The sequence below is a fragment of the Chlorocebus sabaeus genome, chromosome 13, assembly GCF_047675955.1.
Source record: "Chlorocebus sabaeus isolate Y175 chromosome 13, mChlSab1.0.hap1, whole genome shotgun sequence".
Classification (NCBI taxonomy): domain Eukaryota; kingdom Metazoa; phylum Chordata; class Mammalia; order Primates; family Cercopithecidae; genus Chlorocebus; species Chlorocebus sabaeus.
The window spans coordinates 10,155,498-10,178,999 of record NC_132916.1 but is presented as its reverse complement, the minus strand read 5'-3'; the positions used below and the strand labels follow the sequence as shown (position 1 = coordinate 10,178,999).

Genomic DNA, 23,502 nt, shown 5'->3' with positions numbered 1-23,502 from the left:
CGCACATTTCCCCAGACCACTGATTCTCCAAAGCCAAAGCCTTCAGCTGCTGGAAGATGGGGCAGGAAGCAGTCCTGCATCTAGGACTTGCAGGCAAAGACAGATTGTCTCTCAGAGAGGGGTACTGGCCAAAATTTTATTCCCTTGGAGGGAAGGCAGGAAATATTGGGCCCAGGATCCTGCATTGCAACGAAGTAGACATCCACTACTCTTCTTCACAAAGAGCAACATAGATACGTGTTCCATGAGAAGGAGGGGCAAGAACATAAGAGATCCCTTCCATCAAAGCCTAGATGTGCAGCACCTGCCTAAGATGAAGGTAGACAGGGAAATGGAGCATTTGCTGGCTATGTGCTGCTACCTAGACCCAGGAGGATATGGAACTAAGTATATTCATATTAGGTTTCTCAAGGTTGGCAGACTCAAAAACCACATTCCTCTGAAACTGCAAAGCTGAAGTTTGCAATAAACACTGCCTACTTGAAGAAATACCAGGAAAGGCTCATGATGAGCTTGGTAAATCATCACAAATTTGGCAGGGTGTTAGAATATCCATTTTCACTAGGACACTGAAATGATCTGATGAATAACCAGGGGAGTGGTAAGTCCAGTGCCCTAGAAGGTCTGCACACTTCCTAAAGACACCACCCTGTCATGGGGTGCCAAAAATCACAGCTCTGGTTCCCCCAGAGAAGGCGCTGAGGCTTCCTTCTCATTGGCTGACCCTGAGTCCACATTTGAATTCTTGTGCAGCATGGAAGGCTACTGTATCACTAAGATTTTGCAACTCTTTTGATCCCAACGTCCGAGGGTGTGGTTGTCTGGCCAGAGACTTCTTACCTTGTTCAGAAACAGCCATGGACGTTGCGAGGACACTTGATTCTGTCACTGGACATTGTGTCAGGTTGCAGTACTCCCACCTGACACTGGGATCCATGGTATAACACCAAGGGCGAATTTCAGCATCTGGATTCCTGCAGTAGTTCCTGGTCAGGCCACTGCAAATTATAAAACAATACAGGTCACCAGAGATGGGGGAAGATACAAGGGCACCAGGCACCCTTTACATTTTGTTGTAACAAAGTGTTAAAAAGCAACTCTGAAATATTCTCCCTAAAGGTCCCATAACAATCACAAATGGTCCTCAATTTCTAAACAACTGTGAACATTTCAAAGACAGATCATTATTCTTATTGTAACACATCCAAAGTCATCTATACTCCATTAGAAAACCGAGAGACGTACTCAAAGACGTACCCATTGATCAATGTGCATCAATGTGTACAAGGAAGGATCAGAATACCCTCCTTCCACCTTCTGCAAAACACATTCCTTTGGATTAACTAAGAGATTTTGAAGTGTGCCTTGTAGATTGTTGTATGCACATACAAATATTTCTCTGTCTGGCTATCTGAATGTCTTTCTGTAGGAGTACACAATCTATTCAGTGTCTGGTTTGCTGATTTGCTGTTTACCTAAGGAATTCATCCACATGATCTACATTCATGAATTTATTCTCATATAGTTTTTCTCAATATCTTCTTGTCAGCTTTCAGACCTGGAGTATGGTATAGCAATGGCGCCTCTCCCCTGTTACTCCTGATGGTGATGGTTGTGCTCCCTCTTTGGTCTGTCGCCTGTTTAGCCAGACTGTGGTCAATCATATGGTTCTTTTCAAAGAACCAACTTTCTGTTTCATGGATTTACTCCCTTGTTGGTCTATTTTCTTGTTCACTGAATGTCATTGGTTTGGATTATTTCCTTCCATCCTCTTTCCTTGGGTCTTATTTGCTTTTCCTTGCCTAGATATTTAAGTTGTGGTCTTAGATCAACTGTCAAAATGTTTGTTCACAGGAACCCCCTTTTTTTTTCTTCTTAGCTTTGAAATCAGACAATTTAACTATGATGTATCCCAGTAAATCAGAGTTTTGCTCTTTAAAAATCTATACCTGAGTTATTGAGCTTCATGACTCTGTGAGTTTCTCGTTTTCTGTATGTTTGGAAATTTGTCAGCCATCACAGATTCAAGTATAATTTCTATCACAACATCTTTTTCCTCTCCTTCTGTGACTAGTCTAACAAATATATTAAATGTGTGGATGTTTTCATAGATGTCCTTCAGGCTCCATTGATTAATTGGTTCAGTCATTGTGTGTATGTGTATTTGTGTCTGTCTTGTGATTTGTCTAGCTTTCCTTGAATAATTTTCTCATTCACTTTTCCTACCATAATGTCTAAAGTGATGATAAGGCCATCCAGTGAATTCCTAATTACAGTATACCTTTTCTCAGTTTTTAAACTTCCATTCGGCTCTTCAATTCTTTTTTTTTTTTTCTGACATTATGCATTCGTTTCTCTCATGGTCAGCTTTTGCTGACATTTTCCTGAAATACAGTTCTCAGAGGTATATTTTAAATGTTCTTGCCAATGCCATATTTCCTAATATTTCTGGGTCTATTTGTGTTGAGTGATTTTTCTCCCAGTTATGGATCACAGTGAAAACTTCTTTTGTGTCTAGTAAATTTTTAAATGGATGTTGCACACTGGGGATGTCATATAACTGAGCAACTTGTATTCGTTCCTAATACAATAGGGTTGTTATATTACCTCTAAGGAGGGTTGAATTTACTTTCTTCTGGAAAGCAGTTAATTTACTTAGAAATAATTTGGATCCTTTTAGACTGGCTTGGAAGAAGAGTTGCTGGAGTGTTTCTGGAATCACCTTGTTTCTAGGAATCTGAAGATCTTACTCCCAAAATATGGCTTTATTTGACTTCTACTGAATGCCCAAGATGTTCATTGAGGTGTCTCTCCTCTGAGTGGCCAGAACTCAAATATCTTCCAGTGCTATGTGAGCTCTGGCATCTCCATTGAGCTCACTGTTCCCTTGAAGTTTTTCTTTTCCTATTAGCTTTTCTTTATTGTTCTGTCTTTGTGAAAACTCTCCCTGTGCATACACAGCTTTGTATTTAGTCAAAGCCTTGAGAAGACTTCTGTGCGTATTCTTGGAACTCCTTTCCTCCACAAATCCCTTCTCATTCTTAGCCAGCCTAGAACATGTCAGATGCCTGAGGCATCACAAACTCCAGTCTCTCTCCTCAATTAAGCAAGACTGCTGTGGTCAGCTGGGCTCCATCTACTTGCCCTTCAAGGGTCTCCAGGAAGGATACCAGGGACATGGTATGGTTGATCTCCTTTGATTCCCTTTCTCAGTTCTCTCAGGCCTATCATATCTGTTGTCCAACCTATGAAAACACTTTTCCCATGTATTTGTTAATCCTTCAGGCAGAAACATTGACATGGTCAGAACTGGGTTTCTGTCCATCTTCCTGCATGTGTAACTCTTCAGAATCTTTATACTTCCTGATTCTCAGCTGCCTTCCTACATTTGCTCCTCATGTGCTGGCAACACATAGCTCTTCAGATACCTTGTTCTCAGAACCCAGTGTGTTTGTACAGGTTAGAAGAGAAAGTGATAGGAAGATCTGGATGTTGACATAGATATCCTTTACTTGTTGCCCAAGATGAACATGGCTAACATAACCTTCACTTCAGGGCTTGGAGATTAGAATGACAGAAATCCCTGGTTAAACTATAGAATTGATCTTTAGTGGGCATTGCAGAACGGTGCTATTTCTAAGCACGTGACCATATGTTCTCCTGAGCTTTCTATTCATGAGACCTCACCACCTTCAAATATCTTCCTGCCTCAGTCAACTATGAGAAAAGAGAGCTAGCCTGACATTTCTCTCCTTCCAGACACTGTGCCTGAAGAAAGAAGCCAGAGACATTCTACCCAATATTCCAGATCTGAGATAAATTTGTCATAAGAAGTTAGTTGGAAGCATGGCCCTTCCAAGAGAAATGTAAGGGGGCTGCTGTCTCTCTTTGAAGAAAACTCAAGGACGTACCCATTTGGATAATATTCTGTTGTCCTCTGATGCCAGTGTGGTGTCATAGAGGACCAAGACTGACATGTCCTTCCTGTGACAGTGGTGGAGAATGAGCCTCGATAACTCTGTCCATCACCATGGTAGCAGTCCTGGACCTCGGGACTTTGCTCCGTTGGTGCTGAAATTCAAAGAGGAGAAATCAAGCTGAGTAATTTCTAGAACACAGAAGCAAGAGAAGAAATCTGTGACTGACACAGGACCATTGTCTCTGAGAAAGACTACCATACTCTGTTCTGAACTAGCAGGTAGATGGACATACCAATAAAACTCAAAGATTCATAGCATTGTAGAACTTTAATGAGCTCTTAGAAAGATTTCCTTTAAAACATGGGCACCAAAGGAAAGATCAGAGTGCCTATCAGTCAAAACTGCACTCATGTGCCTACTCTTTAGCATAGACATATTCTGGGTGTTCCTGAGAATAAGGCAGGAGACCAGACTGCTATGCATCAGGCTGTGCAGGCTGTAGGTGGTGATTGACTGTCAGTGGGGGCAAATATGAAACCGTCACACATTTCCCTAGACTGCTAATGCTCCAGAGCCAAAGCCTTCAGCTTCTTGAAGATGGGGCAGGAAGCGGTCCTGCATCTAGGACTTGTAGGCGAAGACACATTGTCTCTCAGAGAGGGGTACTGGCCAAAATTTTATTCACTTGGAGGGAGGGGGTATCTTTGGCCCAGGGTTCTGCATTGCAACAAAGTAGACATCCGCTACTCTTCTTCTCAAAGACCAACACAGATATATGTTCCATGAGAAGGAGGGGCAAGAACAGTGAGCGATCCCTCCCATCAAAGCCTAGTTGTGTAGGACCTGCCTAAGATGGAGGTACGCCAGAACGATGGAGCATTTGTTGGCTATGTACTTCTACCTGGACCTAGAAGTATATGGAACTAAGAAAAGACTTATTAGGTTCCTCAAGGATGACAGACTCAAAAACCACATTCCTCTAAAACTGCAAAGCCGAAGATGCAATGAACACTGCCTACTTGAAGAAATATCAGGAAAGGTTTATCATGAGCTTGACAAATCTTCACAAATTTGGCAAAATGTTAGAATATCCTTTTGGCTAGGACACTAAAATGATCTGATGAATAACCAGGGGAGTGGTAAGTCTGGTGCCCTAGAGGGCCTGCACCCTTCCTAAAGACACCACCCTCTCACAGGATATTAAACATCACAGCTCTGGTTCTCCCAGAGAAGGCGCTGAGTGTTCCTTCCCAGTGGCTGACCCTGAGTCCACATTCTACTTGGAATTGTGTGAGCATGGAAGGCTTCTATATCACTAAGATTTTGCAATTCTTTTCATCCCAACGTCCTAGGGTGTGGTTGTCTAGCCACAGACTTCCTACCTTCTTCAGAAGAAGCCTCTGTGCTTGGATCTGGGACCACTGTGAGAGTTTCAAGGACACTTGATTCTGTCACCAGACATTGTGTCAGGTTGCAGTACTCCCACCTGACACTGGGATCCATGGTATAACACCAAGGGCGAATCTCAGCATCTGGATTCCTGCAGTAGTTCCTGGTCAGGCCACTGCAAATTACAAAACAATACAGGTCATCAGAGATGGGAGAAGATACAGAGGCATCCAGTACTCTCTAAGTTTTGCTATAACAAAGTGTAAAAAAGCAATTTTGAAATATTTTCACTAAAGGTCCGATAATATGCACAAACGGTCCTCAACTTCTAAACAACTGTGAACATCTCAAAGATAAATTATCATTCATATTGTAACACATCCAAAGTCATCTATGCTCCATAAGAAAATTGAGAGTAAACATCAATGTGTACAAGAGAGGATCAGAATACCCTCCTTCCACCTTCTATGAAATACATTCCTCCAGATTAACTGAGATTGATTTTGAAGTGTGTCTTGTAGATTTTTTTATGCACATACAAATATTTCTCTGTCAGCCTCTCTGTATGTCTCTATAGGACTACACAATCTATTCAGCATCTGGTTTGCTGATTTGTTGTCTTCCTCAGGAATTGGTCCACATGATTAACGTTCCTGAATTTATTCACCTACAGTTGTTCTCAAAATCTTCTTTTCAGCTTTCAGACCTGGAAGATGCTATACCAGTGGCGCCTCTCCCCTGTTACTCCAGATGGTAATGGTTGTGCTCCCTCATTGGTCTGTCATCTGTTTAGCCAGACTTTGGTCAATCATATGGATCTTTTCAAAGTATCAACTTTCTGTTTCATGGGTTTACTCCCTTGTTGATCTCTTTTCTTGTTCACTGAATGTCATTGGTTTGGACTACTTCTTTCCATCAGCTTTCCTTGGCTCTTATTTGCTTTTTTCTTTCTCTCTCTTTTTTTTTTTTTTTTTTTTTTTTTTGTCTAGATATTTAAGCTGTGGTCTTATATCAACACCTGTCAAAGTCTTTGTTCATAGGGGATTCCCAAGAGCTTTTCTTTTTCAAAACACAAGATGAATATTGTATGAGAAACCAACACTGAGAATTTTTTAACACACAAAGTCAACAACCGCCCATTTTCTTAGCCATCAGAGACATGATGCCATTGCATACTATGTAACCACTGGAAAACTCCACTCTTCTTTTGTTGGAAAATGAAAGTAAAAAGGATCAATAGCATCTTACTTTTGACATAGCAAAATCTTTTAACATCATGGACTGTTTCCAAAGGTACTCAAAGGTCCTCAGGATTCTCTAGACTACACTTGGAGAATTGCAGTTTGAAATCTTGATTTTTACATGTTTCTGTTTTTCCTTAAGAGCATCTAAAGTTATGTAACAGCCTAAAGACATTCACTGCATCTCCTAAGTTTGGATAGACTGTGTTATATTCTTACTCAGTTCAAAACTTTTCTAAATTCCTTAGTGATTTCTTCTTTGTTCCAAAGAGTATTTTGAAATGCACCATATGACTCCCAAATATTTGAGAAGACGGCAAAATTTTCATTATTCTTATCTCACTTTATTCTATTGTGTTCAAGGACACCCTCTCTATGACTTTAATTGTTTCAAATCTATGGAGACTTGCTGGAAGGCCATGTGTAGAGTATACCTCAGTGAATGCTCCATGCACACTTCAACATGTATTCTGTAGTTTGGTATAGTGTTAAATAGGTCGACATTTTTATTGAGAACAAAGATATTATGTCTAATTTTTTGTATATTTTTTCCAGCCTGTTGTGTTTGGGAAAGATTTATAACCATAGTGAGAGAATCAAGGAAATCTCTAACTGGGAGTGTGGACTTATCTATTTCTCTCTTTAGTTGTGTCAGTTTCTCAATTATATGTCACAAAAGCTCTTATTAGGGTAAAACACTTTGAGTATTGCTATGTATTCCTCTGTGTGTGCACATGCGCCTCTGTGTGTGTGTGTGTGTGTGTGTGTGTGTGTGTGTGTGTGTGCAGCTATTTCTGTAGATTCTATTGAATTATTTTTCAGTTAATTCTTTCTCTGGAAACAACTCACCTGATGGGGAGACCACCCAGTGAATTTTTCATTTAAGATATACCTTTTAATAGTTCTTTAATTTGATTTGACTCTTTTATCCTTTTACTTTCCCTGGATATGATATCTGTTACATTCCGTATTTATGTTTTCTTAAATCCAGAAATGCAGTTATCATACCAATATGTCAAATTAACATGCCATTTAAATCATTTCTATCATTCCTGGGTCTGTTTTTATTGACTGATTATTTTCCTGGTTATGGTTGACACTAAATGCTTTTTTATGTGTAGTAAAGTTATAAATTTAGGACTCACACTGTGGATATTGCATAGCTCAGCAACTTAACTTTGTTGTTCACCTGTAAAGAGGGTTGAGTTTTCTTCTAGAGGGCAGTTAATTGACTAGGACACCATTTTAATGCTTGGAGATTTGCTTTTCAACTTTGCTAGGGTTTTTCTGGAGCCACCTTTATTCTAAGAACATACAAATTCTACTCATAAAGTCTCACTTTTCTGAGGTCTCTACTGAATGCCCGAGGTTTTCAATGAGGTCTCTTCTCTCTGGCTGGTCAAAACTCCAATATTCCAGAGTGCTATGTGAGCTCTGTCACCTTTATTAAGCTCACTGTTCCCTTGTAGTTGTTGTTCCTCAATAGATGTTTTTTGCCCTATTTTCTTGTGGAAAATCTCCTATGAAGTGTTGCTTTATGTTTAGTCTAACACTTGAGGAGACTTCTATGCCTGGAGCTCCTTTCCTCCACAAATCCATTCTTACTCTTAGCACAGCTAGAAAATCCTAACTACCTGAGTAATCTCAAAGTCCAATCACTCTCCTCCATTCAGCAACATGGCTACAGTTAGCTTGGGCTCCATCTCCTTGCTTTTCGGTGCAGGAAGGGTCTCCTTGAAGAAAGCCAAGGCATTGGTGGGTCAATCTCATTTTCTCCCACTTGCAATACTCTTGGTCCTCTAGCATCTATTGTTCAACATGTGGAAATCATTTTGCCATGTCTTTGGTAGTCACTTAAGGCTGAAAGACTGGCCGTAGAGTGGTCAGATCACAGTTTCTGTCCGTCTACCTGCCCCTTTTACTTTTCAGCATTGCCCCTTTGCTGACTCTCATCTGCTTTCCTGCCTTTGTTCTTCTCCTCCGGGCAGCCCTATCCCTTCAGATCACTGGTGCTCAGGACCAAGCGTGTTTGTACCCATTGAAAAAGATGTGGATAGAAAAAGGTTTGCCACTCCATAGATGTGCACATTTCAATTCCCTGTGACCCAAGATGCAAAAGGCCAACAAAACATTCACTTCAGGGACTAGATCTTAGAATGATAGAATTCCAAGGTGAAAGGTTGCATTAACCCTCAGCCAATGTTGTAGAAGAGTACTCTAACTCTGTGGTCATTTGTCATCCTGACTGCTTTATTAATAAGATCTCCTCACCTCCATATGTCCTCCTGCTTCCATAAAACTAGGAGGAAGGAGAGCCAGCTTAAACAATGTCTTCTCGGCCGGGTGTGGTGACTCACCCCTGTAATCCCAGCACTTTGGGAGGCCAAGGCAGGTGGATCACGAGATCAGGAGATTGAGATCATCCTGGCTAGAACAGTGAAACCCTGTCTCTACTAAAACTACAAAAAATTAGCTAGGTGTGGTGGCAGGCACCTGTAGTCCCAGCTGCTAGAGAGGCTGAGGCAGGAGAACGGTGTGAACCCGGGAGGCAGAGCTTACAGTGAGCCGAGATCGTGCCACTGCACTCCAGCCTGGGCAACAGAGCAAGACTCTGTCTCAAAAATAAATAAATAAATAAAATAAAAAGTCTTCTCTAAGAACTTTTGCTCACAAGCAATGTTCCTCTACATCTGAGCCAAGTTGAGTACTGAGCAGTTACCTCAAAGCATGACTCTTCTAACAGAAACTTCCATTGGCCCTTCCTTCGCTTATGGTAAAGAACAAAGACCTACGCATTTGGATAGTTTTTTGGGGTCCGACTATGCTGGTGTGGTGTCATAGATGACCATGCTTGGCAACTTCTTCCTGTAACAGTGGTGGAGTATGTGCCTCGGTAACTCTGTCCATAATGGTAGTAGCACTCCTGTACCCCGGGGGTTTCCTCAGTCAGTTCTGAAATTAAAACAGAAGACATCAAGCTTAGTATTTCCTAGAACATAAAAACACACAAAGCCATTTATGACATAAACCAGAAAGAAGTCTCTGAGATTTACAGCCATTCTCTATTCTTTATTAATAGGCAAATTGACATGAGAAAACACACAAACAAACAAACAAACATGAAAGCAAGAGACGCCTACCATTCTGGAACTGTAGTAAGTTCTTAGAAATATTTCATGTAAAACTTAGTGGAAAACAATTAGATTGCTTCTCATTGGAAACTCCACTAACATGCAAGATCATTTCTAGGGATTGCTACAGAGTGTTCATGAGGATATGGAACAGCAGAGAAGAAAGGGTGATGCATTTGGCAAATCTGAAAAGCAAATCTACAAACACTAAAATTGTTTTTTGGGGAGGAGGCAAGGACACATATAAGAACCTTGCATGTGTCCCTGGATCATTGCTCAAAAAAGAAAAGCATTAAACTCCTGGTGATGGGACAGACAACAGTCCTGCAGCTAAAACTGGAGGCAACAACACTTCACTTCTCAGAAATGAGTGGAGGCCAAAAGCTTATCACCTTGGATAAGATAGGGAATCCTCTCATGCCCAGCATAATGCATTGCAATAAAGCAAAAGTCTACTACTCTTTTTCTTCAGACTCCCCGCAGCTACAAGTTCCATCAGAAAGAAGCAAAAGAACACTAAAAAATCACTCCCTTCAAAGCTAAGAACTGCACAACCTGCCTCGGACTGAAAAGGACCTGAAAGATAGAGCATTGGGAGCTCACGTACTGCTCCATAGACCCAGGGACATATGGAATTAATGCAGCCCTGTTAGGTTTCTCAAGGATAACACGATCAAGAGCCATGTTTCTCAGAATCTACAATGCTGATGATTGCACTGAACACTGTCTACTTGAAGAAATGCCTGGGAAAATGTACTGGCTTGGAAAGACACACATATCTGACAGCATATTACAATAAGAATTTTGTCTAGGACACTGAGATAGTCCCTTTTACAGTGAGGGGAGTAGTGAAGTCGAGCACCCAGAATGGTTTGCGCCCATCCTAAAGACACAGTTCGCACAGGTTACACCAAAAATCACACCTCTGGCTCCCCCAGAGAGTGCACTAAGGCTTCCTCCCACATGGCAGACCCAGAACCAACACACGAGAACCAGTGTAGCACTGAAGGCTTGTGCATCAGTGGGGGTTTCCATGGCTTTTCATCCCAGCATCCAAGCACATAAATGTCTGGCCACAGCTTCTTACCTTGTTCAAAAAAAGCCTCTAGGCTTGGTACTGGAATAATATTTGGAGGCACGACAGCAGTCCCTTCTGCATCTGAGCATCGTGTCAGGTTGCAGTACTCCCACCTGATACTGGGATCCGTTGTATAGCACCAAGGGGCTGCCACAGGATCTGGATTTCGGCAGTAGTTCTTGACCAAGCCACTGGAAATTCCGAAAGAATACACATCACAAAAAAATGGGTCAATATACTGGAACACTATATATTTTGCTACAACAAGGTCATAACTGGTGCCTTTGAAATATTCCCAATAGAGATAACATACAATTGCCACAAGGACAAATGGCTCTCAATCTCTAATCCTCTCTGCACATTTCTCATACTTAATAGATTATCACTTTTTTAAAGAAAAAAAAATCTAATGTAGCACACACTTCCTAGAAACACTGAGATAATACATACATGTGGCCAAAAAGGGATCACAGTATCCTCCTTCTGCCTTCTGCCCAATCCATCTCTCTGGAATAACCGGTATGGATTTTGACATGTGTATTGTGGAATTGGTTATGCACATACAAAAGTATCTCTATCTGTCTATCTCTCCGTATCTCTCTGTGTAGGACTTCATATAGTGATGTGTGAGTTGGAACTAACATACAGTTCTCCAGAGAAAAAATGGCATCCAGGATGATATCCTTCCCAGGCCAGTGGTCTCACTATATGTACTCAAAGTGTAGCCAAAAGGCTCTACCTTTAGCATGTTAAACCATTGCAAAAAAAGTATTACTGTCTGTCGATACTGTATCAGGTGGGTCAAGTCAGTTTGTTTCTGCAAGACTTCTCAAAGCTTCCCTGGAAACCTAGCTTTCAGGAAGGATGCAGTATCTCTAGGATGGCTTCCTGGTCAGGACTTCCTCTTCTGCTCTCAGTCCATCCTCTGCTGGCCACAGCAATTCCGGGACTGAGGGAATAGGGGATGAGTTGAAAGAACAGTGGGACTTATGGCATAAAGGGAGACAGCTGAGTAGACTATGAGGTCTGAAGAGGTCGGGCAGCTGTGGAGGACTCCGGGTCAGGGAAATCTCAGAGCATTCACTCCCCCTTATGCCTCCTAGGAACATTGCTCCAACCTCTCAGAATCCTCTCATTCATGACCTGTAGTTGCCTGGGAAAATGAGAAATGTGTTATGGGTCATGAGGATCCAACACTGTCTCTCTAGAGACTCCATATATGACCTAGTCTTAAGCCCAGACCCTCCATTCCAGGAAGCTGGTTCAATGAGCAACAGGATGGGCTCAGAGTTTGAGCACTTGAAAGACTTCTTTTTCTTCCTTGGCTTCCCTCTTTTGGATACATGGAAAATTCTTATTATACAATATCCTTCAGAATTCAACATTTTGTGGTTGCTTTAGGATTTACAATATCCCTTTGGGCCCACAAATTCAACCTTTCATTTATATTACATACCATCATGGGTAAGGTAAGAAACTTACAATGGTACACTTCCAATTATTCCCTACATGATTTATGCTGTATGTTCAAATTTTTACCTCTACATTTGCTAAAGTTAAATATATTGCTATCATCTTGCTTCAAGTAGTCAACTCTCATTTAAAAAGATACAGAAGTTTGATCAAGATAATATTTTGCATTTACATCTACATTTGCCATTTGCTGGGTTCTTCATTACATGGGCTGTAGAAAGCTCCCCTCTTGTACTATTCTTCTTCTAGCTAATTTTCTTCAGGTAACATCTCCTGTTACACGAGCCTGCTGATTCCAAATTATTAGTTTTTGGTTTATTTATTTGGGGCAGCGCACAATATGCATTCATCCAACACAGATGATCTCCAAGGCATTTTATTGCTGGATATAGCATTCTTGGTTGATCTCTTCTTTTTCTAGTTTATCATTTTAATAACATTCCCTGTTATCTGGGTTCCAGTGTTTCTGATGAGAACACGTTAGCAATTTGTATCACTGTTCTTCTATCAAGACACCGCTCTTTTTCCTCTGGTTTCTCATGAGATGTTTGTTGTTATTACATCTTTGCCTTCTACCATTGAACTGTGATGTACAAAAGTGCATTATAGTTTTTTTTTTTTTTTTAATTTATTTATTATTATTAAACTTCAAGTTGTAGGGTACATGTGCACAACGTGCAGGTTTGCTACATATGTATACTTGTGCCATGTTGGTGTGCTGCACCCATCAACTCGTCATTTACATCAGGTATAACTCCCAATGCAATCCCTCCCCCCTCCCCCCTCCCCATGATAGGCCCCGGTGTGTGATGTTCCCCTTCCCGAGTCCAAGTGATCTCATTGTTCAGTTCCCACCTACGAGTGAGAACATGCGGTGTTTGGTTTTCTGTTCTTGTGATAGTTTGCTAAGAATGATGGTTTCCAGCTGCATCCATGTCCCTACAAAGGACACAAACTCATCCTTTTTTATGGCTGCATAATATTCCATGGTGTATATGTGCCACATTTTCTTAATCCAATCTGTCACTGATGGACATTTGGGTTGATTCCAAGTCTTTGCTATTGTGAATAGTGCTGCAATAAACATACGTGTGCATGTGTCCTTATAGCAGCATAATTTATAATCCTTTGGGTATATACCCAGTAATGGGATGGCTGGGTCATATGGTACATCTAGTTCTAGATCCTTGAGGAATCGCCATACTGTTTTCCATAATGGTTGAACTAGTTTACACTCCCACCAACAGTGTAAAAGTGTTCCTATTTCTCCACATCCTCTCCAGCACCTGTTGTTTCCTGACTTTTTAATGATCGCCATTCTAACTGGTGTGAGATGGTATCTCATTGTGGTTTTGATTTGCATTTCTCTGATGGCCAGTGATGATGAGCATTTTTTCATGTGTCTGTTGGCTGTATGAATGTCTTCTTTTGAGAAATGTCTGTTCATATCCTTTGCCCACTTTTGGATGGGGTTGTTTGTTTTTTTCTTGTAAATTTGTTTGAGTTCTTTGTAGGTTCTGGATATTAGCCCTTTGTCAGATGAGTAGATTGCAAAAATTTTCTCCCATTCTGTAGGTTGCCTGCTCACTCTGATGGTAGTTTCTTTTGCTGTGCAGAAGCTCTTTAGTTTGATGAGATCCCATTTGTCATTTTGGCTTTTGCTGCCATTGCTTTTGGTGTTTTAGACATGAAGTCTTTGCCCATGCCTATGTCCTGAATGGTACTACCTAGGTTTTCCTCTAGGATTTTTATGGTATTAGGTCTAACATTTAAGTCTCTAATCCATCTTGAATTAATTTTCGTATAAGGAGTAAGGAAAGGATCCAGTTTCAGCTTTCTACTTATGGCTAGCCAGTTTTCCCAGCACCATTTATTAAATAGGGAATCCTTTCCCCATTTCTTGTTTCTCTCAGGTTTGTCAAAGATCAGATGGCTGTAGATGTGTGGTATTATTTCTGAGGACTCTGTTCTGTTCCATTGGTCTATATCTCTGTTTTGGTACCAGTACCATGCTGTTTTGGTTACTGTAGCCTTGTAGTATAGTTTGAAGTCAGGTAGCGTGATGCCTCCAGCTTTGTTCTTTTGACTTAGGATTGTCTTGGAGATGCGGGCTCTTTTTTGGTTCCATATGAACTTTAAAGCAGTTTTTTCCAATTCTGTGAAGAAGCTCATTGGTAGCTTGATGGGGATGGCATTGAATCTATAAATTACCTTGGGCAGTATGGCCATTTTCACGATATTGATTCTTCCTATCCATGAGCATGGTATGTTCTTCCATTTGTTTGTGTCCTCTTTTATTTCACTGAGCAGTGGTTTGCAGTTCTCCTTGAAGAGGTCCTTTACATCCCTTGTAAGTTGGATTCCTAGGTATTTTATTCTCCTTGAAGCAATTGTGAATGGAAGTTCATTCCTGATTTGGCTCTCTGTTTGACTGTCACTGGTGTATAAGAATGCTTGTGATTTTTGCACATTAATTTTGTATCCTGAGACTTTGCTGAAGTTGCTGATCAGCTTAAGGAGATTTTGGGCTGAGACAATGGGGTTTTCTAAATATACAATCATGTCGTCTGCAAACAGGGACAATTTGACTTCTTCTTTTCCTAACTGAATCCCCTTGATTTCTTTCTCTTGCCTGATTGCCCTAGCCAGAACTTCCAACACTATGTTGAATAGGAGTGGTGAGAGAGGGCATCCCTGTCTTGTGCCAGTTTTCAAAGGGAATTTTTCCAGTTTTTGCCCATTCAGTATGATATTGGCTGTGGGTTTGTCATAAATAGCTCTTATTATTTTGAGGTACGTTCCATCAATACAGAATTTATTGAGCGTTTTTAGCATGAAGGGCTGTTGAATTTTGTCAAAAGCCTTTTCTGCATCTATTGAGATAATGATGTGGTTCTTGTCTTTGGTTCTGTTTATATGCTGGATTATGTTTATTGATTTGCAAATGTTGAACCAGCCTTGCATCCCAGGGATGAAGCCCACTTGATCATGGTGGATAAGCTTTTTGATGTGCTGCTGAATCCGGTTTGCCAGTATTTTATTGAGGATTTTTGCATCGATGTTCATCAGGGATATTGGTCTAAAATTCTCTTTTTTTGTTGTGTCTCTGCCAGGCTTTGGTATCAGGATGATGTTGGCCTCATAAAATGAGTTAGGGAGGATTCCCTCTTTTTCTATTGATTGGAATAGTTTCAGAAGGAATGGTACCAGCTCCTCCTTGTACCTCTGGTAGAATTCAGCTGTGAATCCATCTGGTCCTGGACTTTTTTTGGTTGGTAGGCTATTAATTATTGCCTCAATTTCAGAGCCTACTATTGGTCTATTCAGGGATTCAACTTCTTCCTGGTTTAGTCTTGGAAGAGTGTAAGTGTCCAGGAAATTATCCATTTCTTCTAGATTTTCCAGTTTATTTGCGTAGAGGTGTTTATAGTATTCTCTGATGGTAGTTTGTATTTCTGTGGGGTCGGTGGTGATATCCCCTTTATCATTTTTAATTGCGTCGATTTGATTCTTCTCTCTTTTCTTCTTTATTAGTCTTGCTAGTGGTCTGTCAATTTTGTTGATCTTTTCAAAAAACCAACTCCTGGATTCATTGATTTTTTGGAGGGTTTTTTGTGTCTCTATCTCCTTCAGTTCTGCTCTGATCTTAGTTATTTCTTGCCTTCTGCTAGCTTTCGAATGTGTTTGCTCTTGCTTCTCTAGTTCTTTTAATTGCGATGTTAGAGTGTCAATTTTAGATCTTTCCTGCTTTCTCTTGTGGGCATTTAGTGCTATAAATTTCCCTCTACACACTGCTTTAAATGTGTCCCAGAGATTCTGGTATGTTGTATCTTTGTTCTCATTGGTTTCAAAGAACATCTTTATTTCTGCCTTCATTTCGTTATGTACCCAGTAGTCATTCAGGAGCAGGTTGTTCAGTTTCCATGTAGTTGAGCGGTTTTGATTGAGTTTCTTAGTCCTGAGTTCTAATTTCATTGCACTGTGGTCTGAGAGACAGTTTGTTATAATTTCTGTTCTTGTACATTTGCTGAGGAGTGCTTTACTTCCGATTACGTGGTCAATTTTGGAGTAAGTACGATGTGGTGCTGAGAAGAATGTATATTCTGTTGATTTGGGGTGGAGAGTTCTATAGATGTCTATTAGGTCTGCTTGCTGCAGAGATGAGTTCAATTCCTGGATATCCTTGTTAACTTTCTGTCTCGTTGATCTGTCTAATGTTGACAGTGGAGTGTTGAAGTCTCCCATTATTATTGTATGGGAGTCTAAGTCTCTTTGTAAGTCTCTAAGGACTTGCTTTATGAATCTGGGTGCTCCTGTATTGGGTGCATATATATTTAGGATAGTTAGCTCTTCCTGTTGAATTGATCCCTTTACCATTATGTAATGGCCTTCTTTGTCTCTTTTGATCTTTGATGGTTTAAAGTCTGTTTTATCAGAGACTAGTATTGCAACCCCCGCTTTTTTGTGTTCTCCATTTGCTTGGTAAATCTTCCTCCATCCCTTTATTTTGAGCCTATGTATGTCTCTGCGTGTGAGATGGGTCTCCTGAATACAGCAGACTGATGGGTCTTGACTCTTTATCCAGTTTGCCAGTCTGTGTCTTTTAATTGGAGCATTTAGTCCATTTACATTTAAGGTTAAGATTGTTATGTGTGAACTTGATCCTGCCATTATGATATTAACTGGTTATTTTGCTCGTTAGTTGATGCAGTTTCTTCCTAGCCTTGATGGTCTTTACATTTTGGCATGTTTTTGCAATGGCTGGTACCGGTTGTTCCTTTCCATGTTTAGTGCTTCCTTCAGGGTCTCTTGTAAGGCAGGCCTAGTGGTGACAAAATCTCTAAGCATTTGCTTATCTGTAAAGGATTTTATTTCTCCTTCACTTATGAAACTTAGTTTGGCTGGATATAAAATTCTGGGTTTAAAATTCTTTTCTTTAAGAATGTTGAATATTGGCCCCCACTCTCTTCTGGCTTGAAGAGTTTCTGCCGAGAGATCTGCTGTTAGTCTGATGGGCTTCCCTTTGTGGGTAACCCGACCTTTCTCTCTGGCTGCCCTTAAGATTTTTTCCTTCATTTCAACTTTGGTGAATCTGGCAATTATGTGTCTTGGAGTTGCTCTTCTCGAGGAGTATCTTTGTGGCGTTCTCTGTATTTCCTGGATTTGAATGTTGGCCTGCCCTACTAGGTTGGGGAAGTTCTCCTGGATGATATCCTGAAGAGTGTTTTCCAACTTGGTTCCATTTTCCCCGTCACTTTCAGGCACCCCAATCAGACGTAGATTTGGTCTTTTTACATAATCCCATACTTCTTGCAGGCTTTGTTCATTTCTTTTTCTTCTTTTTTCTTTTGGTTTCTCTTCTCGCTTCATTTCATTCATTTGATCCTCCATCGCTGACATTCTTTCTTCCAGTTGATCGAGTCGGTTACTGAAGCTTGTGCATTTGTCACTTATTTCTCGTGCCATGGTTTTCGTCTCTTTCATTTCGTTTGTGAGCTTCTCTGCATTAATTACTCTAGCCATCAATTCTTCCACTTTTTTTTCAAGATTTTTAGTTTCTTTGCGCTGGGTACGTAATTCCTCCTTTAGCTCTGAGAAATTTGATGGACTGAAGCCTTCTTCTCTCATCTCGTCGAAGTCATTCTCCGTCCAGCTTTGATCCGTTGCTGGCGATGAGCTGCGCTCCTTTGCCGGGGGAGATGCGCTCTTATTTTTTGAATTTCCAGCTTTTCTGCCCTGCTTTTTCCCCATCTTTGTGGTTTTATCTGCCTCTGGTCTTTGATGATGGTGATGTACTGATGGGGTTTTGGTGTAGGTGTCCTTCCTGTTTGATAGCTTTCCTTCTAACAGTCAGGATCCTCAGCTGTAGGTTGTAGCTGTAGGAGATTGCTTGAGGTCCACTCCAGACCCTGTTTGCCTGGGTATCAGCAGCAGAGGCTCAGTTGAAAATGCAGAAATCGCCGGTCTTCTGTGTCGCTCGCGCTGGGAGTTGGAGACTGGAGCTGTTCCTATTCGGCCATCTTGCTCCGCCCAAAAGCATCTATAGTTTTTTTTAACTCCCTATCTGATTCATTCAGCTTCTTGAATCTGTGATTTTTAAATATTCTTCATATTTGAAAAGTTTTTAGCTATCCTTGCTTCCAGTATTTGTTTCTGTTGCAATCTCTCCTTCCTCTCCTTCTGTGACGTCCTACCCATATGCAGGAAATCTTCTTATATTTTCCCACACATCTGTTAGGATCAGTTGATTTCATTTTTAGTATTTGTGGAGGTACATGTGTGTATGTGTGTGTGTGCATGTTTCTAAGCCTGTGCATGTGTGGGTATGTGTGTGTGTGTGTGTGTGTGTGTGTGTGTGTGTGTGTGTGTCGTGTGTGTATGTGTAGCTGGTTCTGTAGGTGGTATAAAATTGTTTTTCAGTTAGTTTTTACTTCTGAAATATCTCACTCGATTGGGAATTCATCCAGCAATTTTTTCATTTAAGACATACCTTCTTATACTAGTTCTTTAATTTGATTTGGCTCTTCTATACTGTTACTGTCTCTTGATATGATATCTGCTTCATTCCATATTCATGCTTTCTTTGATCCTAAAACTCAGTTATCATATTGATATGTCAACTTTTTTGCCATTCTAATCATTTCTGTCATTTCTAGGTCTATTTCTATTGGCTGATTTTTCTCCTGGTCATGGTTCACACTAAAAGCTTCTCTATGTGTAGTCAAGTTTTAAATTTAGAACTCACACTGTGAACACCACATAGCTGAGCTACTTGACTTTGTTGTTTACCTATTAACAGGATTGAGTTTTCCTCTCCCAGCAGTTAATTGACTTGGAAACCATTTTAATGCTTGGAGACTTGCTTTTCAGCTTTGCTAGCATTTGTCTAGAGCTGCCGTTGTTCTAGGAATTTACTAATTCTACTCCTAAAGTATGACTTTTCTGGAGTCTCTACTGTATTCCCAAGAGGTTCAGTGAGGTGTCTCCTCCAGCTGGTCAGAACTCTAATATCCCAGAATGCTATGAGAGCTCTGTCCTCTTCATTGAGCTCACTGTTCAATTGCAGTTGCTGTTCCTCAGGATATATTCTTTTCTCAACTTTCTTGTGGAATCTTTTTCTGTGTACATGCAGCATCATGTTTAGCTAAAGATCTGAGGAGACTACTATGTGTGCTCCTGGCGCTCCTTTCATCCACAAATCTATTCTCATTATCAGTAGGCCTATAAAATCCTAGCTACGACAGTAGGCCCAAATTCCAATCTCTCTCCTACATTCAGCAAGATGGCTACAGTCCATCTGGGCTCCATCACCTTGCTCTTCAGTGCAACAAGAGCCTCCAGAAAGAAAGTCATTTCATTTATGGAGTTGATTTCATTTTTCCCCCTCTCACTATACTTTTGGTACACTACCGTCTGTTTTCCAACATGTAGAAACCATTTGTCCATGTCTTTGCTAGCCACTTATGGCCAAAAGACTGGCCATGGGTTGGTCAGACCTGGGCTTCTGTCAATCTATCCACCACTTTTATTTTCCAGCATCTCTCTCTTTGCTGACTCTCATCTACCTTTCTGCCATTTCTATTCTCTTTCTAACAACCAGTATCACTTCAGATCACTGGTGGTCAGAACCGACTGTGTTTCTACATACTGGGGAAGACATAGATATAGAAAGAGATAGATTCATCTCTCCATAGATATACATATATACTTTCCTTGTAAGTCAAAACAGAAAAACCCAACAGAACTTTCACTCCAGTAATTGCAGGTGTGTTTAACAGAATTCCCATGATAAAAGGCTGCATAGAACCTTAGTGGGTGTTGTGGAAGGTTACTCTAAGAGTTTCGTGGATGGCATCGTGACTATTTCTAAATGTGATATCTTTGTCTCCAGAAAACTTTCTGCTCTTCTAAACTAGGAAGAATGAGACCAGATTAACAGTTGTCTTCTCCTAGACCCTGGGCTCAAAGACAATATTCCAGAGATATTTTCCTAAGCACTATTCATCTGAGAAAATTTCAGTCCAGAACACAAAGCTTGAAGTATGACATTTCTAATAGAAATTTCCATTGGTCCTTCATAACTTATGGTAAAGAACAAAGACATACGCATTTGGGTAGTTTTCTGGTGTACGACTATGCGAGTGCGGTGTCATAGATGACCAAGCTTGACAGATTTTCCCTGTGACAGTGGTGAAGTATGTGCCTCGATAATTCTCTCCATTACCGTGATAGCACTCCTGCACCCCAGGCCTTTGCTCAGTCGGTGCTGAAAGGAAAACAGAAGAAATCAAGCTGAGCATCTCTGAGAACAGAGAAACATGTGAAGCCACTGATGACACAACCAGGAAGGAGTCTATGAGAATTACGACTGTACTCTTTTCCTTATCCGTAGGCCAAGGGATGTGAGAAAACCAACCAACAAAACAACACCAAAGCAACAGATTCCTACCATTCTAACACCGTAGTAAGTGCTTGCAAATATTTCAACTGAAACCTTAGAGAAACAGAACAGATCAGAATGCTTCTCATTGGAAAGTGCACTCACGAGCAAGCACCTTTCTGGGAAACTCTACTGAATGTTCATGAGGAAGATGGGGCAAGATCGAGCAAAAGGCACTGCATTTGGCAATGCGGGATGCAGAGGGTAATCGGCTGTGGGGGACAGAGGCGGGGATAGCCAAGGAAATCTTGCATGTTTCCCTAGACTGTTGATCATGAAAGCCAAGGCCTTTGGCTTCCGGGCCATGGGGCAGAAAACGGTCCTCTATATCTGACTGAAGGCAAAGACACGTTGCTTCTCAGGGATGTGTGCAGGCCAAAAGCTTATTACTCGGGAGAAGAGAGGGAATCCTCTTGTGCCCCATATCCTGAATTGCAATAAACGATAAATCTACTGCTCTTTCTCTCCAGACCCCTCCCAGGTACAGGTGCCATCAGAAAGAGGTTTAAGAATACGGAGAAATCATTCCCTTCAAAGCCTAGGGCTGCAGAGCCTTAGAGCATTGGGAGTTCATGTACTGCTCCATTGACGCAGCGCAATATGGAATAAAGGCAGACCTGCTGGGTTTCTCAAGGGTGACAGACTCCAGTCATATTTCTCGGAATCTGCAATGCTGAAGATTGCACCGAATGCTGCCTACTTGAAGAACTCCCTGGAAAACTTCCTGGGCACACCCTGGAGGGTTTGTGCCCATCCTAAAGACACAGCCCACCCACATTCTACCAGAAATCACTCAGCTGTCTCCCCCAGAGAGTGCACGCAGGCTTCCTCCTACATGGCAGAACACTCCAGCATCCGTGGACCATTGAAAGCTGCTGCACCAGTCGGAATTTCCATGGCTTTTCATCCCAGCATCTAAGCGTGTAGATGTCTGGCCACAGGCTCCTTACCTTGTTCAGAAGGAGCCTCTAGGCTTGGAACCGGGGTGACATTCGGAGGTGCAACGGCAGTCCCTTCTGCGTCTGAGCATTGTGTCAGGTTGCAGTACTCCCACCTGACACTGGGATCCATCGTATAACAATAAGGGGCTGCCACAGGATCTGGATTCCTGCAGTAGTTCCTGATCAAGCCACTGGAAATTCAAAAATGATACATGTCACAAGAGGTGGGACACTATGCAGGGGCACCCGACATCCCCTCCTTTGTGCGGCAACAAGGTCATTACCGGTGCCTTTCTAATATACCCATTTAAAGTACCATATGATTGCCCCAAGCACAAATGGTTCTCAATCCCCAATCCTCTCTGCACATTTCTCATACTTAAGAGATTATTAGGATTTTTTTTTAATCTAAAGTAGCAAACGCCTCTTAGAAACACGGAGGTAATGCATACATGTGGCCCAAAAATGATCAGACTATTCTTCTGCCTTCTACCCAATCCATCTCTCTGGAATAGCTCGTATGGATTTTGACATCTGTATTGTGCCATTGTTTATTCACATACAAAAGTATCTGTATCTGTCTAGTTCTCAGTATCTCTCTCGGTAGGACTTCATATTCTAATGTGGGAATTGCAACTAACACGTAGTTCTTCAGAGAAAACATGGCATCCAGAAGGATAGCCTTTCCAGGTCAACCTTCACACACTATGTACCCAAAACGTACTGAAAAGGCTCTACGTTTCACATGGAAATGCACTGTGCAAATACTATTACTATCTGTCATTCCCATATCAAGTGGGTCAAGTAGAGTAGGTTTATTTCTGCACGACTTCTCAAAGTTGCCCTGGAAAATTTGTTCCCAGGCAGGATGCAGTATCTCTAGAATGGGTTCCTGGGCAGGACCTTCTCTCTTGCTCTCAATCTATCCTCTGCTGGCCGCAGCCACTCCGGGACTGAGGAAAAGGGAATGAGTTGAAAGAACAGTGGGAACCATGGCATAAAGGAAGACAGCAGGGTGGACTAAAAGATCTGAAGAGGTCGGACAGCTACGGAGGAGCAGAAAACAATGAAAAAGGGGGCAAAGCAGGGGAGGAGTTTGGGCTGCGGGGATCTTGAAGCATTCACTCTTCCCTATGTCTCCCAAGAACGTTGCTCCAACCTCTCAGTATCCTCACATTCATGACCTGTGGCTGCATGAGAAAATGCGAATGTATTCTGGGCCATGGGGATCCAACACTCTCTCTCTAGAGACTCTACAACTGTGACCTAGTCTCAACCTCAGACCCTCCATTCCAGGAAGCTGGTTCAATCAGCAACAGGATGTATAAGAGCTCGAGCTCTTTAAAGACTTTTTTTTTCTTCCATGGCTTCCCTCTTTGGAATGCATGGAATATTCTTATTAAAACATAAACCTCAGAGTTCAAAACTCTGTGATTGCCCTAGGATTCACAATATCCCTTCGAACCCACACAGTAACCTTTTATTAATATCACATACCATCGTGCATGAGGTAAGAAACTTACAATGGTACACTTCCAATTATTACCTGCAGGATTTATGCTTCATGTTCAAATTGTTACCTCTACATATGCTAAATTTAACCATATTGCTATCATTCTGCTTCAAGCAGTCAACACTCATTTTAAAAGATATAGAAATTTGATCAAGAAAATATTTTGCATTTACATCTATCTGCATTTGCCAATTACTGGATTCTACATTACATGGGCTGCAGAAAGTTCCCTTCTTCTTCTTTTCTTCTTCTATCTAATTCCTTCGGGTCACCTCTCTTGTTATGTAAGTCTGCTGATTCCAAAGTCTGGCAGTTTCCTCTTTCTTTGTTTGGGGCAGTGCACAATATGCATTTATCCAACACGGATCATCTTCAC

The 23,502-nt window shown here is 41.3% G+C and overlaps 1 protein-coding gene across 1 annotated transcript in view; it reads right to left on the bottom strand.

The window, feature by feature from the left end:
• Nucleotides 1–23,502, bottom strand: part of LPA (lipoprotein(a)) — a 196,160-nt gene that overhangs the window by 52,713 nt on the left and 119,945 nt on the right. Inside the window, exons 37-43 of the mRNA XM_073022675.1 lie at nt 21,623–21,804; nt 20,339–20,498; nt 10,769–10,950; nt 9,343–9,502; nt 5,303–5,484; nt 3,912–4,071; nt 841–998 (exon numbers count right to left, since the gene is read on the bottom strand). Coding sequence (XP_072878776.1) covers nt 841–998; nt 3,912–4,071; nt 5,303–5,484; nt 9,343–9,502; nt 10,769–10,950; nt 20,339–20,498; nt 21,623–21,804 — 1,184 coding nt within the window. The remainder of the gene's footprint in view (nt 1–840; nt 999–3,911; nt 4,072–5,302; nt 5,485–9,342; nt 9,503–10,768; nt 10,951–20,338; nt 20,499–21,622; nt 21,805–23,502) is intronic.